Genomic DNA, 13,146 nt, shown 5'->3' with positions numbered 1-13,146 from the left:
CTTATTGGATCTGTTAGGCAGGCTGGACAAAAGCAGCAGAGGGCTATCATCTCGTGGCCAAGACGTCCAGGTCAGCAGGGGCTCGATTCTCAGGACCCTGGAAGCCTGGACTGGTCACAGCCTTAGACAGACTCGGCACGACTCAGGCAGGGCTCTGGGAAGGCAGGGAAGCAAACAAGATGTTTGACAGCAGACTTTAGGCAGAAGGAAAAACGTGTAATGTGTTACACGTTTATGAGATTGAAAACACCCTGTGTTAATTTTAAATTACTTAGTTATTTTAAATTATTTAAATAGTTGGTCAATACAATCTGAATGCTTTAAAACATATCTTTCCACTTTACTGGCTTTTGTTATGCAGATACGATAAAGAAACGTATTTCTAAAGTAACTGAAAATAAGTACAACTACAGGGTTTTCTGCATTAAATTATACTCAGTTGGGTTAAAACTTATGGTGTTATTTGAAAACAAAAAGAGTTAATATGTTTTTCTGTAAAGTAATAATAATCTTAACTCCACACGATTGTGAGTAACCTTGCTTCCTGAGGCAAAATTCCAGTCCTTGTGTTTATTTAAACACAAAAGTAAAGAAAAATGGCATAATTATGGAACATGCAGTGAAAGCTATGAAGGACAAAGGTGTACATTTAGAAACAAGCAACTGTGAACGCAAGCTATTAGAAGGTGATTTTTCAAGAAGCATTTAGCGTGACACGTAGATCTGTGCCCTCAAGGTCCTTCTGAATAGGCTGACAGAACCAGTGTAAGAATTCTGTTTGCTTTTCCCTCATATATTTCATCATATGACGAGAGCAGGATCAATTTATACCCAGTTTTTGTCCTAGGAATAGAAACTACATAAGTTTTAATAAAATACATCTGTGAGTTCTAAATAGGCTAGTATTATATTTTGTTGTTTTTAAAACGTGTGCAACTTCTTTTTCTCCTATCTAGGTGAACTAAACCAGCCCCTTCATGATTTCTCTTTCCAAACCATCTTGCCTGTGAGTTGCATTAGTTAGTTACGTTATTAATACTTTAATATCAGGTATTCCAAATTCACTAATTCTGAAACTGCACTGTGTTCAGAGCAGAAGGCGGCCAGTCTGATGCTGGCACTGACTTAGAGGCTTGATGAGCTCCTTTAACACGGGACCAGAGTGTTTTGTCTTGTTTTGGCAGTTACATCAACCATGCATGGCACAGAACAAGTAATCAATAAATATTTGGGGATATTTAAGTAGACAATAAGGAGATAAGACTCTAGGTTTTGTGGTAAAACAGGTAAGAATAATGAGAACCTTAACTAAGAAATTAACAGTGGTGAGGGGACCCACCGAGAAATGAAGGAATTAGAACTGACAGGCCTTGGAAAGTCATTAAACAGTTCTTACGTTACGGCTTTCCCCCCTTCACCTGATATACCTTAGAATAACTTCTGTGTTTAAATGTGTAATTAATATAGATGCTCGCGTCTGTGCACGTTTCAATGGTGCATCTCTCTTTGCAGACCATGGCTAAGCAGCTAAATTATCTAAAAGAGAAATTGTATGGACATGTAAATCATTCATTCCATGAACAGCACAAATAAAAAATACCTGTGAAGTACTGTAATATTAGAAACCAATCTGAACAAATGAGGTCACTAACTACACGGTATATATTTTTATTGTCTATTTCCATTATTCATTTTAGTTCTTTAAAAACATTTTCCTGAATATTGTTTTAAATTGAAATTAATATAGATGCTTAAACTTTGAATTTAAAATTAAGTTTTAGGTAGGAACTTGCTTTCCCTTGGCCTCGTGTTTCCATGTGGAGGGAAATTCACTCAAGCGGTGCTCCTGGTCTCTCTACCCAGGAGGCACGAGCGGCTTATGTGACAGGGGACCTCATGTCAAAGGCTCAGGCATGGATGACAGCCCTTTCTGATTCCCCCTCCCCGGCCAGGCTGCCTGCAAACACACCTGCGATGCAGCCATAGACACCGGCCCGGCCCCCGACAGAAGCCTCTGGTGGTTCAGTGAATCTGGCCGATTCTAGGCAAATTACTACTGAGCTTACAGACCTGAAGTCACACTTCGACACATGTTCACTGTGTTTACAGTGACAATCGGATCTCCCAGCTTCCAGGTCCTGGGTCTGGCTCACAAACAGACGCAACTTAGGGATCAAAAAATAGGCGGCATTTTTAAAGTCCCCCTAATCCCCCAAATTGAGCACTGACTAAGTAAAAAATAACAGTGGTCTCAGAAAAGATGGCAAGGACAGACAGGCTGTGGTCCCTGCCCTCAGGGCCTGCAGGACCGCAAGGGTGCAAGCACGCCCCCGAGGACACTGCCACAGGAGGATCTCCACACGGCAGAGAGGACAGCGAGCGATCCTGACAGCAGAGAGAAGGGAAGCGCGGGCTGGGGAGAGACAGCATTATTTGACCTGCATGTTTGAGGAATGAGTAGAATTTTTAGGCAGACAACAAAGGGAAAAGGGTATTTCAATTTTATGAAAACAACACTTGAAACAAAAGCTAATAAAACCCATTAATCAAGCTTATGAGAAAACTAATGGGGCAAGAGGGAGAGTGGAAAGGAAAAGGGCTGCGGCTGCTCAGGCGAGGGACCTGCTGGGAGATTCTCCAGAGAGAACTGGGGGAGTTCCCCACTCACGGACACCAAGAAGGAGCCGGAGGGGAGGCTTCCAGACTCTGTGGATGGATCTGTGTCAACGCCAACAAATTAAAGGAACATTCAGGAAGAGAAAGCAGCGAGCTGCAGAAGGATGCAGGGGACCTAAGGGAGCAGTCAGGACTTCTGAGGTGCACAGGGTCTGACAGACATTTAGACACTCAGGCCTGGTCCTCAGGGTATCACTGACAGCAGAGCGCTGTCTTCATACGCAGCAGAGAGGAAACTTCTGATAGAAATATGATTTCAGGGACAGAACAGGTGGCGCAGAAAAGGAAAACTGAGGATGAAGCCAAGAAATACAAATCTTTACGGGACAGGGAGGAAGAGAAGCCTCAAAGGAGACAGTACAACAGAGGCATGAGAAAATCAGCAGAGGGGACTTAGCGGGAGAGGTTCAAGTAACCAGGCAAAGCAAGACGCTGCTGGACAACCAGGGAGCCACATGATCCCTACAGGAACGTCAGCACAGTGGGAGCCCATGGGGTCCCTACAGGAACGTCGGCACAGTGGGAGCCCATGGGGTCCCTACAGGAACGTCAGCACAGTGGGAGCCACATGGTCCCTACAGGAACGTCGGCACAGTGGGAGCCCATGGGGTCCCTACAGGAACGTCGGCACAGTGGGAGCCCATGGGGTCCCTACAGGAACGTCGGCACAGTGGGAGCCCATGGGGTCCCTACAGGAACGTCGGCACAGTGGGAGCCCATGGGGTCCCTACAGGAACGTCGGCACAGTGGGAGCCCATGGGGTCCCTACAGGAACGTCGGCACAGTGGGAGCCCATGGGGTCCCTACAGGAACGTCGGCACAGTGGGAGCCCATGGGGTCCCTACAGGAACGTCGGCACAGTGGGAGCCCATGGGGTCCCTACAGGAACGTCGGCACAGTGGGAGCCCATGGGGTCCCTACAGGAACGTCGGCACAGTGGGAGCCCATGGGGTCCCTACAGGAACGTCGGCACAGTGGGAGCCCATGGGGTCCCTACAGGAACGTCGGCACAGTGGGAGCCCATGGGGTCCGTACAGGGATGTCGGCACAGTGGGAGCCCATGGGGTCCGTACAGGGATGTCAGCACAGTGGGAGCCCATGGGGTCCGTACAGGGATGTCAGCACAGTGGCAGAGCAGTGGGAAGGAGTCAGAATCAGATTGAGGATTCACTGGGAGGTGAAAATGGAGGCAGTAAAGAGAAACTACCCTTCACTGAGCCTTCAGTAAGGCTAGGATTTCTACGAAAGATCAAGGAAGACGGTAAAATATCTGAGAAAAGGAACTATTCCTCGGTGGCTCTAAAAAGCAATGCTTCTAAACATTTAAGCCACACTTTGATTTAAAATCTGGGAACTGAAAAGTTACTAGCAGGCCTGTAACTCACTCCTTCCCAATCAGGGAACAAGGGGGATTGAACGACCTCAAGCAGACCCTGAAAACAATGGGAGGAAAGTGCAAAGACCTTGACCAGACCTCCCTGTAAATATGCAGTGGTATTTGCTCATGAAACGATAAAAGAGAGTCCTTATCTATTAGACGTCTTACATATAACTAATATATATAACTAATCTTTCTGGATCTTTTATTGTAAACCCAAAATTTCTTGATTTATGGCTCATGGCTAGATTGGGCAATGGGGTAATCCATAAGTATTTTTGCCATTTGTGTAATCAACGGAATATATAATGGAGGCACTCAAAACCTAAGTGGCTTCCCTTGCCAAGAGCGTCTCTACACACATCACCCAGAATTCATCTGCTGACCTGGGCCAAGCCTCCCAATAAGGGAGAAAAGGGAGAAAAGGGAGAAAAGGGAGACCTGACACTTTCGATCCTTTGGGAACAGAGTGTGTCAGATGTGCCCGGTGCCCCTTTCTCTCTGAATCGTCAGTGAAGGGCAGCGTTGGGCACTGAGTCTGACTTAACAGTTTCATCCTTTCTATCAACACAAAGCTTCATTTATTTTCAAAGTGAGACAACTTCAGAAAAAGGCGTAAGTATAACAGCACAGATGTGTTCGTGATGATGGTTTAGAACGAGCAAACTGTTCAACCTTAATAGCTCACGTCTGTGGGAATACATTACAATCTTAAGAATATGAAATTAAGTTTTTAACAAATTTTCTCTAACGTTTTTTCTACTATGTACTAGGCATTGACATAAGAAGTTCTCTGGCCAAGCAGAGACATTACCTTACCTAGAAAACCCTGCAAGTGTCCTTCTTCCTACTCTGCACACCCTGTTTGGGGACTTTAGGTGCATTTTCCAAAGAGAAGGAAGTCACCACGGGTGACACTGCTGTGCTCTGCTTCACAGCTGCTTACAGATGTGTGCACAGAAGGGCATTTGGGGCCCTTATCCTCCAAACCAATAGGCATCTACAACTTCTGTAATTTTCTTGATGAAAACTCATCTGTCTATATTTTCTTCTTGGCAAGAAAGTGACCCCAATAAATTAAAGACCATTGGTAATTCCAATCGCTGTCCCCTTTCATTTTTTAATGGAAATTCTTTTTTATTCAACATAGAGAGTGAATATAGGTTTCAATCCTATTTTTTCTTCTTCCATCAAAAGTAAGCACGTTCACTTTGACCTCATCTGACTATACAATAATTGGGGTCAGATTATCTTTCTACTGGCTGACCCGAGGTAAATTCATGAACAGGTAGACTTGTGAACTCTACAGCCTCAGCGTGACAGGGACACACTCCACACAGGCTGCGGCATCAGAAGAAACCTGCGCTGTCCAGTGCAGCAGCCACAAGCCACACGTGCCTGCTGAGCACTGTGAATAAAGGAATGCAAAAGATCAACCAACAGGTTATATGCTGAAGTGATAATATTTCAGATCTATACTGGGTTAAAGTATTAAACTTTATTTCACCTTTTTAATGTGGCAGCCAGAAAACTCAAAATTACACATGTGGCTCACATTACATTTCTATTAGATGGCACTTATCTAGATGATATTAAAATTGTTAGGTGTTACTTCTATTACAAATTTTACAAATATAAAAGAAAATAAAAAAGAGTTTTTAGTAGAATCTTACAAAGATACTAAAAAATGGGGATGCATACCTGTACCTATTATTCAATTCCAGGAATGAACATCTCATAAATAAATGAATGGAGTCAGACTAGAAAGATTGCTAGAGAAGAGCCTTAAGCAGCCTCTGAAGAAGAGGATATGTGGGTTATACTAGCACAACTAAGCATTTTTCTTCAGGATTTGTAAAGAAGTGGTATGCACATTTCCAGTGAATGACTTCTAATTGAAAAGAGATAATTATAACCAAGGCCCTCAATTATAACCAAGTTTACTGGAATAGAAACTTCCAGCATAATGGAAATATTAGCTGTTCACAACTAGGAGACAGTGTAATACATAATTATTGAACACATTTGAATTAAAATCAGAATTATTTATTAATCAATTAAAATGTTAAGCAAAATTATGTGTGTGTACATACGGGCATATATATAATGTGTGTTTATTTTTCTAAGGCATCAGGAAATCTATGATGAACATATTTTTTGTTGTCAGAATATAATTTAATGCAAAACATGATCTATATCAAAGAGGACATTGATTAAAAAATGACTGCAGATGCACAAAGGAAGCGTGCTCTCTAAACAGAACTCTCGTGAGTGTGTCGAAGACTGCTGTTAAACCTTCACCTCTAGGTATCAGCGGGACAACAGGAAAGTGCCCTCCCCTTCAGACAGCTCCCTGGACCGTGAACCTATCAGCCTACTGAAGGCTCCCTGAGTGGAGTGTAAATGAAAGGGCTGAACAGCAACAGAGGAAAAAAGCGGCAGCCAGAAGCAGTTACAAATTACACCCCAGCATTTGCAACACATCCATGGAAATATGTGGAGGTGTGCCCTGGGGCCTGGCCACATCCACGTATCTCCACACAGACGCGTGTGACGGGGAGGGAAATGGAGACAGCCAGTAGCGTGAACATGAATGAACAGAACTGTGAGACTCACACGGCACAAACAGTAGTTGGAAACCGTCACTGGTACAAATGAAGGAAATTAAGAAAGTCTTTACTTTATACCTTTCTCGTTCTGGTGAATGCAAACTAGCGTCTGGTCTCAAGCAGGTGGTACTAGCACTCCTGGCCCTGTCAAGGGAGGGCCGCAGCTCACTAGAGCCAGAGCATTGCATCCAGCGGTAGAAGAGAAAGACAAGAAGACAGAGAGGAAGACCACGTTAGAGCACAGAGCACACACCGTCCCCCACACAGACGCAGAGCCACTGCCCGCCCGTCAGGGGCCAGAGCAAAAACGTTTGTTTAGAAAAAGAAACTAAACAAAGATTATGCTTGAATGGCTTTGCATAATTTTTTTAAAAAGGATCTCAGACTGAAAAATGAGACTAAATCGCACCTACTTATGGAGAAACTAGATACAGAAAGCACTAAAACAAAATGCCTAAAATTTATTACCAAGAACAGATGCCACACCAAAACAAAATGAAGGACATCGGAGGAGGAGAGTCTCAGGGCTCAGCTACTGGTTCACAACACCGGGCAGGGCAGCGGAAGGTGACTTCCGCGGGGTCTTACCTAGCCCAGATTTCATCAGGACACGTCAGTGCTCCTGAGTTAAAGTGCTCCTGATGGGGGCGGAAATCCTGTCTAGTCACTGGTCTGGGTTTGGTATGTGCAGGCAGAATTGAGCTTCACAAATCAAAATTGTCCAAAAATAAAATAATATAAAATTAATTATCACAATCAAAATCAACACGGAAAACAACAAATAAATGACAAAGACGACAACTAGAATTCTGATATTTGAGCAAGTAGATTTTGGTTAGAGAAACACTCTAGAATTCTTAAGTTTTATAATTAAAAGTATTTCTAGATATTACCATTAATTTAATGTTTCTCTGGGTATAATTAATTTCAAGAGGAAATGTGAATGCTTCATTAGCATGTAAGTCTGCTATTTTTAACAGGCAGAGCATGAGGGACGCGATTGCCGTGCTCTCTGTTGGGACTCACCTGTGAACATCCCAGTGGGAACTGCTCTCTAACAAAGGCATCTTGGGCGGCAGCGTTTTATAGTGCCTAGCAAGATGTCTGGAACGTGGCCACACAAACAGGCAGGAAACAGAAAAATACACATGAAGCCAAGTTTACCAGGATATGAAAAAAGTAGGAGGCCCCTATAAAGCTACAAACTTAGATGGACTTTTTGACTTTTTCTCAAAAGAACCACAATAATTATTTGAAGATAGGATGCGAATTATGAAAATATGGAATCATAAACATCTGTCTTCATAATTAAGATGAAGACTCAGAATTTCAATTTAATTGCCTTAATTGGAAAAATCTCTGCTAACTAAACTCTATGAATTAACCAATATTTAAATTTACTATTTAATCCCTGATTTAATATTATACCTGCTTCTATGGAAGAAAACAACTCAGCTAAAAGTACCAACCAAATGATTTATGTAATTTGGGAATTAAAATACCACTGAAAGTTAGTATTCTACTACGAAGTACAGAGCTGCCCAGCATTACAGGGACGAGTTAGTGACGGTCCTGCATTGCGGCAAAGAGCCAGGGGTCCAGAAGTGCTTCTAGTGGAGGGAGTTCTCCCACTCACCAGCTTCTGGATCCAAATCCACCACAGGCAAAATTTACCACGGAAACTGGGTGTGACGGGCATTAGTTGCAAACCAGAAGACGAATTCTGATTTGGCAGAAAACAGCAGAAACGAGGCCCAACTTTATCCGAATTCCTTTAAAATCCATGAGGGCTTCTAGACTGTCTACCCCACCAAGGGCAAACTGGCTCCAGTCAATTAAGTTTTGATAATTTAATAATGTTTCTACAAATTTAACTTCTGATTATGAAAATCCATTGTCCATGTTGGCTTAAAGAAAGGGAAACAGAAGGAAAGAGCACGTAACTCATAGGATAAAGGTCTGAGCTCCCCCATGCCTTCGCCACTTACCGGCTGTGAACCTGGGTGAGGCAGTCACATCAGCCTTTTTATGCATTTAAATACCGGGGGGACGTAGCAGCACTTAACAGGGATGCTGTGGGACTGAACGAGGCACAGGTGTGGCGCCCAGGACCTGGGGGGCTGCCACAGCATCTCCTCTCTCAGGACCTAGGTTCCAGGGTTAAACGACGTGGGCGAAATGGATCACACAAGGTGAGTCAGATTTCTTTAGTGCCCGACCAACCTTAACGTGCTGTGCAGACAAATCCCCAGGGAGAGGAGGGGCTTTAACTTGCAAATGTTCCAAAATCTGTTGCACTCACAAATTCTTTAACTGGAGGAAGCCTGCACAGGACCAACTCCCCAGGACATATTTGTGCAGGAACTAGTCTGGTGGAGAACATCAAACAGACTCGATTTTGAATCCTTGCTCTATTACTTATCAAGTTAAACTTTCTTAGCCTCTTTCCTCATCTGTACAATGAGGTAGCAATATTCCTATCATATAAATTACTATTAGGAAACTAAGATAAAGTAGGGACTCGAATGTTGTTTTCCTATGTACTGGAAAGTAGTAAATCCTCAAATTTTATTCTTGGAAGTTCTAAGTGAGTATGATACGCTGTATTTTGAAGATAAGATTGAATAGAACGATGAAACTACTAGTGGATCCTATTGTGCACACCTGATAAATATCACCCTTCGAAGTGGAACATAAGGGGAACACGATGGTATACAAGCTATTCTGCTTAGGCCGCTGGTGGGAGGACGTGAAGGAGCACCCGCAGCTGGTACCAGGCACACACCAGTGCCTAACAAATGTACTGTTTTCTGTCTGTTTTTTACACTTGTGGTCACATCAGCAGGACTGCGAGAAAACTTTTCTGAATCTGTAAACAAATCATTCCTATTAAACTACTCATCAGGACGACCAATAGGAAGCCTGGACAGTTCAGCCTTATAAACAATCTGAGTTGATTTTCACAATATTTATGATTTTATATTTTTGCCCCAGTTCACATCAGAACTAACATTTCCTCATTTTTTTCCTGTGGCACCACAAGCAAACGTGGCCGTGGTCATCACAGGACAGTTAATTCTTAGCAGGGTGACCATGTCTGTGTCACTGAGCAGAACCACTCGTGACCAGGGACGCGGTCATGTCTGCACCCGTCTCGCATTGTGGGCTTGCCAGGCATGGATCTTTCCTTCTCTTTCCCATTTCCTTCTTATTGGCCAAAATATCTGAAAGAGTATGTCTGTGTGTTGGTTTGTTTCACTGACTACTTCCTGATTTTCCATTAACTCCAAATTGACAATAAATATCTGCAGACTGTATTGGATGAGTAATTTGTAAGAGGACTTATTTCTCACGTCATCTAAGATGTGATGAGGTGAAAATAAAGCATTCGTTTCTAAGCTCCAGTTTGGAGGAGAGTATCACATCCTCCTTTATCTCATCTTTAAAGAGGCATCAGGTCCTTACAAGCCTTTGTGGGAAAGTCTGTATGGTAGCATTTCTGAACTGCCGGGTGAGGGAGGGAGGGTTTAGAAGTTAGCACGTCAATATCCTCACTCTTTATCAAGAAGGGAGCTGAAGCTCAGCCATTAAAAATGAACCGGTAAAGATTCTATTAACAGCAAACAGAATATAAACAGTAGATTCCAAAAGGAAACAAAAAAGACTAAAACAAAGCAACATATAACGGTGAAAACAAAACGCTGCCGTGCACAGACCAGTCCTCTCCTGACTAGACAGGCGTGTGCGCTGTGGGAGCCACTCAGAGTGAGCACTGCAGAGGCCGGCTCCTCAGTCCGAGGAACATCTAAGCGGTGCCACCGAGGCTCATGGGTCTCCAGACTTTGATACACAGACAGAAAAGTTGTCTGCCTGGATCAGAATTAAAATAGACTTGGAGCCTTTTCCACAACCTCCATAAGCAAAAGCAAGTTTTGAATACTTGGGAAGGTAATGTGACGTATCTGTAACAATACCACTCAGGGAGAGACAGGAGGAGGGCAGAATGGAGAGTCAGCACACACAGCCCCGCCGAGGGCCCAGTATTTACCTGGTCGTGTGGAGGCACTCCGCACTGCGTCCTCGTTTTGCCCTGGGCAGCATGAGAAGCTCACTGCACGGACAGGATGACGGTGAGTGGAACAGATAAAGGATGAGGCATTAAATGATGCGGTTATGCCAATGGTATGCCGATGAAGACATGAAAAGGGAAGAAACCAGATTGTCTGCACTAGCATATTTGCTTGAGAGGTTAAACAAAAATAAACATGACAGTATTCTTAAAAATTTTAAACAATAAAGTACAAACATTATGGTCAAAGTCCTAGCTCTTGCTGATTTGCTACTGTATTCCAAAGTGATTTTATAGAATGTTAAAACAAAACAGAACTAACCTAAACTTTCCCCAAATAAGATGTAGAACTCTATTGCGAATTCTAGACGCTTGGGTATTTCAATACCTTTTAAAAGGTCTATAAATCTGGCCTTTCTGACACTAATGGGAACCCTAAAATTTTCTACTTCTTTTTAGCAACTTAAAGCATCATAGTTTTCTTGGCTCTTAGAGCCACTGAAATGCATTATCACATACGTTTCTTCTTAACCAACCAAAATATACTTGACTAGGATTGTTTTATTTTAAAATTGATCCTTTTTCAACACTCTAATTTCACTCTATTGAATGCCCTCGTCAAGAAGTCCTTTTTCTTCCCTCCTCACCTCCATTCACGTGGCCCCATGAATCCTGAGAAAGTGGCCCTCCGTCAGCTCGACTTAGGCTGAGCAGTGTGGAACCCAGTACCTCAAGGGTCCCTGTCCCAGGACCCACTCTCTGGAAGGTCACGGCACCGCTTCCCGCAGGAGGGTGACAATTAGAGAGGAAAGAACTTCTACTTGAGTTCTGTGTCCCTGACTACACGGCAAGAAGTCAATCATTGAGCACCACTATCATTTCCATACTCCTCCCCGGAAGTTCTCCACTCCAAAGAGACAGAGGAGAATGTTCAACAAGGGGCACCATAAAACCTAGAGTCAGATCCTGAGCCTGTGGTCAGGCTCCCTGTGCGGGGGTGTGGTTCCTTAGAGGAGAAAGTCGGTGGGCACGCAGGACAATCGAGCCATAATGATGTCTTTTAGAGATTGTGTCCAGGAAGTACTGGTTCATAAACAAATGCAGAACTAAACTTGAGTACACATCTATATCGGAAAGGACTCAACTCAATATTTCGTACTTTATAGACATTTTATGGATGTAGGTATATAAACAATTATTATGCAAGTTCTCACAGAAACTCTGCAATATTAACTGTCTTTCAGATGACCTGTATCCAAAACTTTTCATTACATAAGAAACATATTTTCTTAATTACATAAGAAACATCCCAAAGACTGCAACTCATAAAAAACGAAATATCTGAAAATTGCTTGTGTAGGCTCCCTCCTGTAATTTAGGTTAGCGCCTTAGTCAAAAACAGGTGTACATTTAAAACTGGCTAAATACACATTTTGATTTTGTAAAAAAATGCACATACTATGACAATATAACGTTACCAAATATTGCCTAGAGTTGCATTCCCATTAGAATATCCTGACAGTTGTTCTCTGACAGAAGTCCAGTTTGGAGCAAAGGAACACTGACTCTGTGAGGTACTATGGCGAGATAGCGAGCACATTAAAACAGAGCACAGAAAGGTGTATAGTGTTGAGATCATCACTTGGACAGATACCTGTCTTGTTCTGATAAATACTGACTATCCACATCTCTGGATCTGTGATCAACTGGGCTTCGGGAGGCATCATGGTGTCTGGTTGGAGAACGTGACCTTCTGGTTGGATGAATTTCATCTAAACTCCTAAAACGATTAAAAAAATTCAGACACATCAAAGTGCATCATCTTCCCCAGACAGGCCAACAGACTAACAGGGAAGGACTGACCGTGATTGGCAAGCAACTGACACGGCTTGAAAATTGTCAGCATCATAACCAAATACCCACGTTATCCATGGGCTAATGGTGTTCATTCCCTATGAGGGCTGGGCCTGAGCCGCACTTCTCCAGCCTTCTGTGGCACCTCTATCAAAAAAGCACCAGATTTCATCTGCACTTTTAATCAAAGCTTCAGTGTATTTCAGGGAAAGATGAAGCAGAGAACTATAGTACTGAGAGTTTATACACTTTTCCAGGTATTTAAAATGCTTCAAAGAGACAGTCTTAAATTTCTCAAAAATGATTTCTGCCTCTTAACCTTATCCTCTTTGCCACTTCTCTTCACAGGTCTGATTCACAACCATACAATTTCTCCTGAAAGGGGAGAAACCAGGAAACAGGATACAAGACAGTTATTCAGAAACAGTGCTGGAACAGAAACTTTTTCCACTCCCAGGAAATTTCTTGAGATTAAAGAAAAGAATGTTGCCTAGGTTGGGCAATGAACACAAAGGCATTCTGCCTACAAATGATTCTGGAAAAAAAGAACCTGATTGACT

The 13,146-nt window shown here is 43.0% G+C and overlaps 1 protein-coding gene across 50 annotated transcripts in view; it reads right to left on the bottom strand.

Annotated features, from left to right (window-relative positions):
• Window positions 1-13,146, bottom strand: part of RIMS1 (regulating synaptic membrane exocytosis 1) — a 418,194-nt gene that overhangs the window by 111,326 nt on the left and 293,722 nt on the right. For 37 of the 50 annotated variants that reach the window (XM_070244805.1, XM_023625163.2, XM_070244806.1 and 34 more), the window contains 3 exons: window positions 12,387-12,512; window positions 10,712-10,774; window positions 6,742-6,831 (listed from right to left, as the gene is read on the bottom strand). In XM_070244805.1, coding sequence (XP_070100906.1) covers window positions 6,742-6,831; window positions 10,712-10,774; window positions 12,387-12,512 — 279 coding nt within the window. The remainder of the gene's footprint in view (window positions 1-6,741; window positions 6,832-10,711; window positions 10,775-12,386; window positions 12,513-13,146) is intronic. The other 13 variants (XM_023625187.2, XM_070244816.1, XM_023625191.2 and 10 more) reach the window with 2 other exon arrangements.

Source organism: Equus caballus, chromosome 20 (genome assembly GCF_041296265.1).
Source record: "Equus caballus isolate H_3958 breed thoroughbred chromosome 20, TB-T2T, whole genome shotgun sequence".
NCBI classification, from domain to species: Eukaryota; Metazoa; Chordata; class Mammalia; order Perissodactyla; family Equidae; genus Equus; species Equus caballus.
Note: the sequence above shows the minus strand (reverse complement) of the source record. Positions and strands in the feature narration are given on the sequence as shown.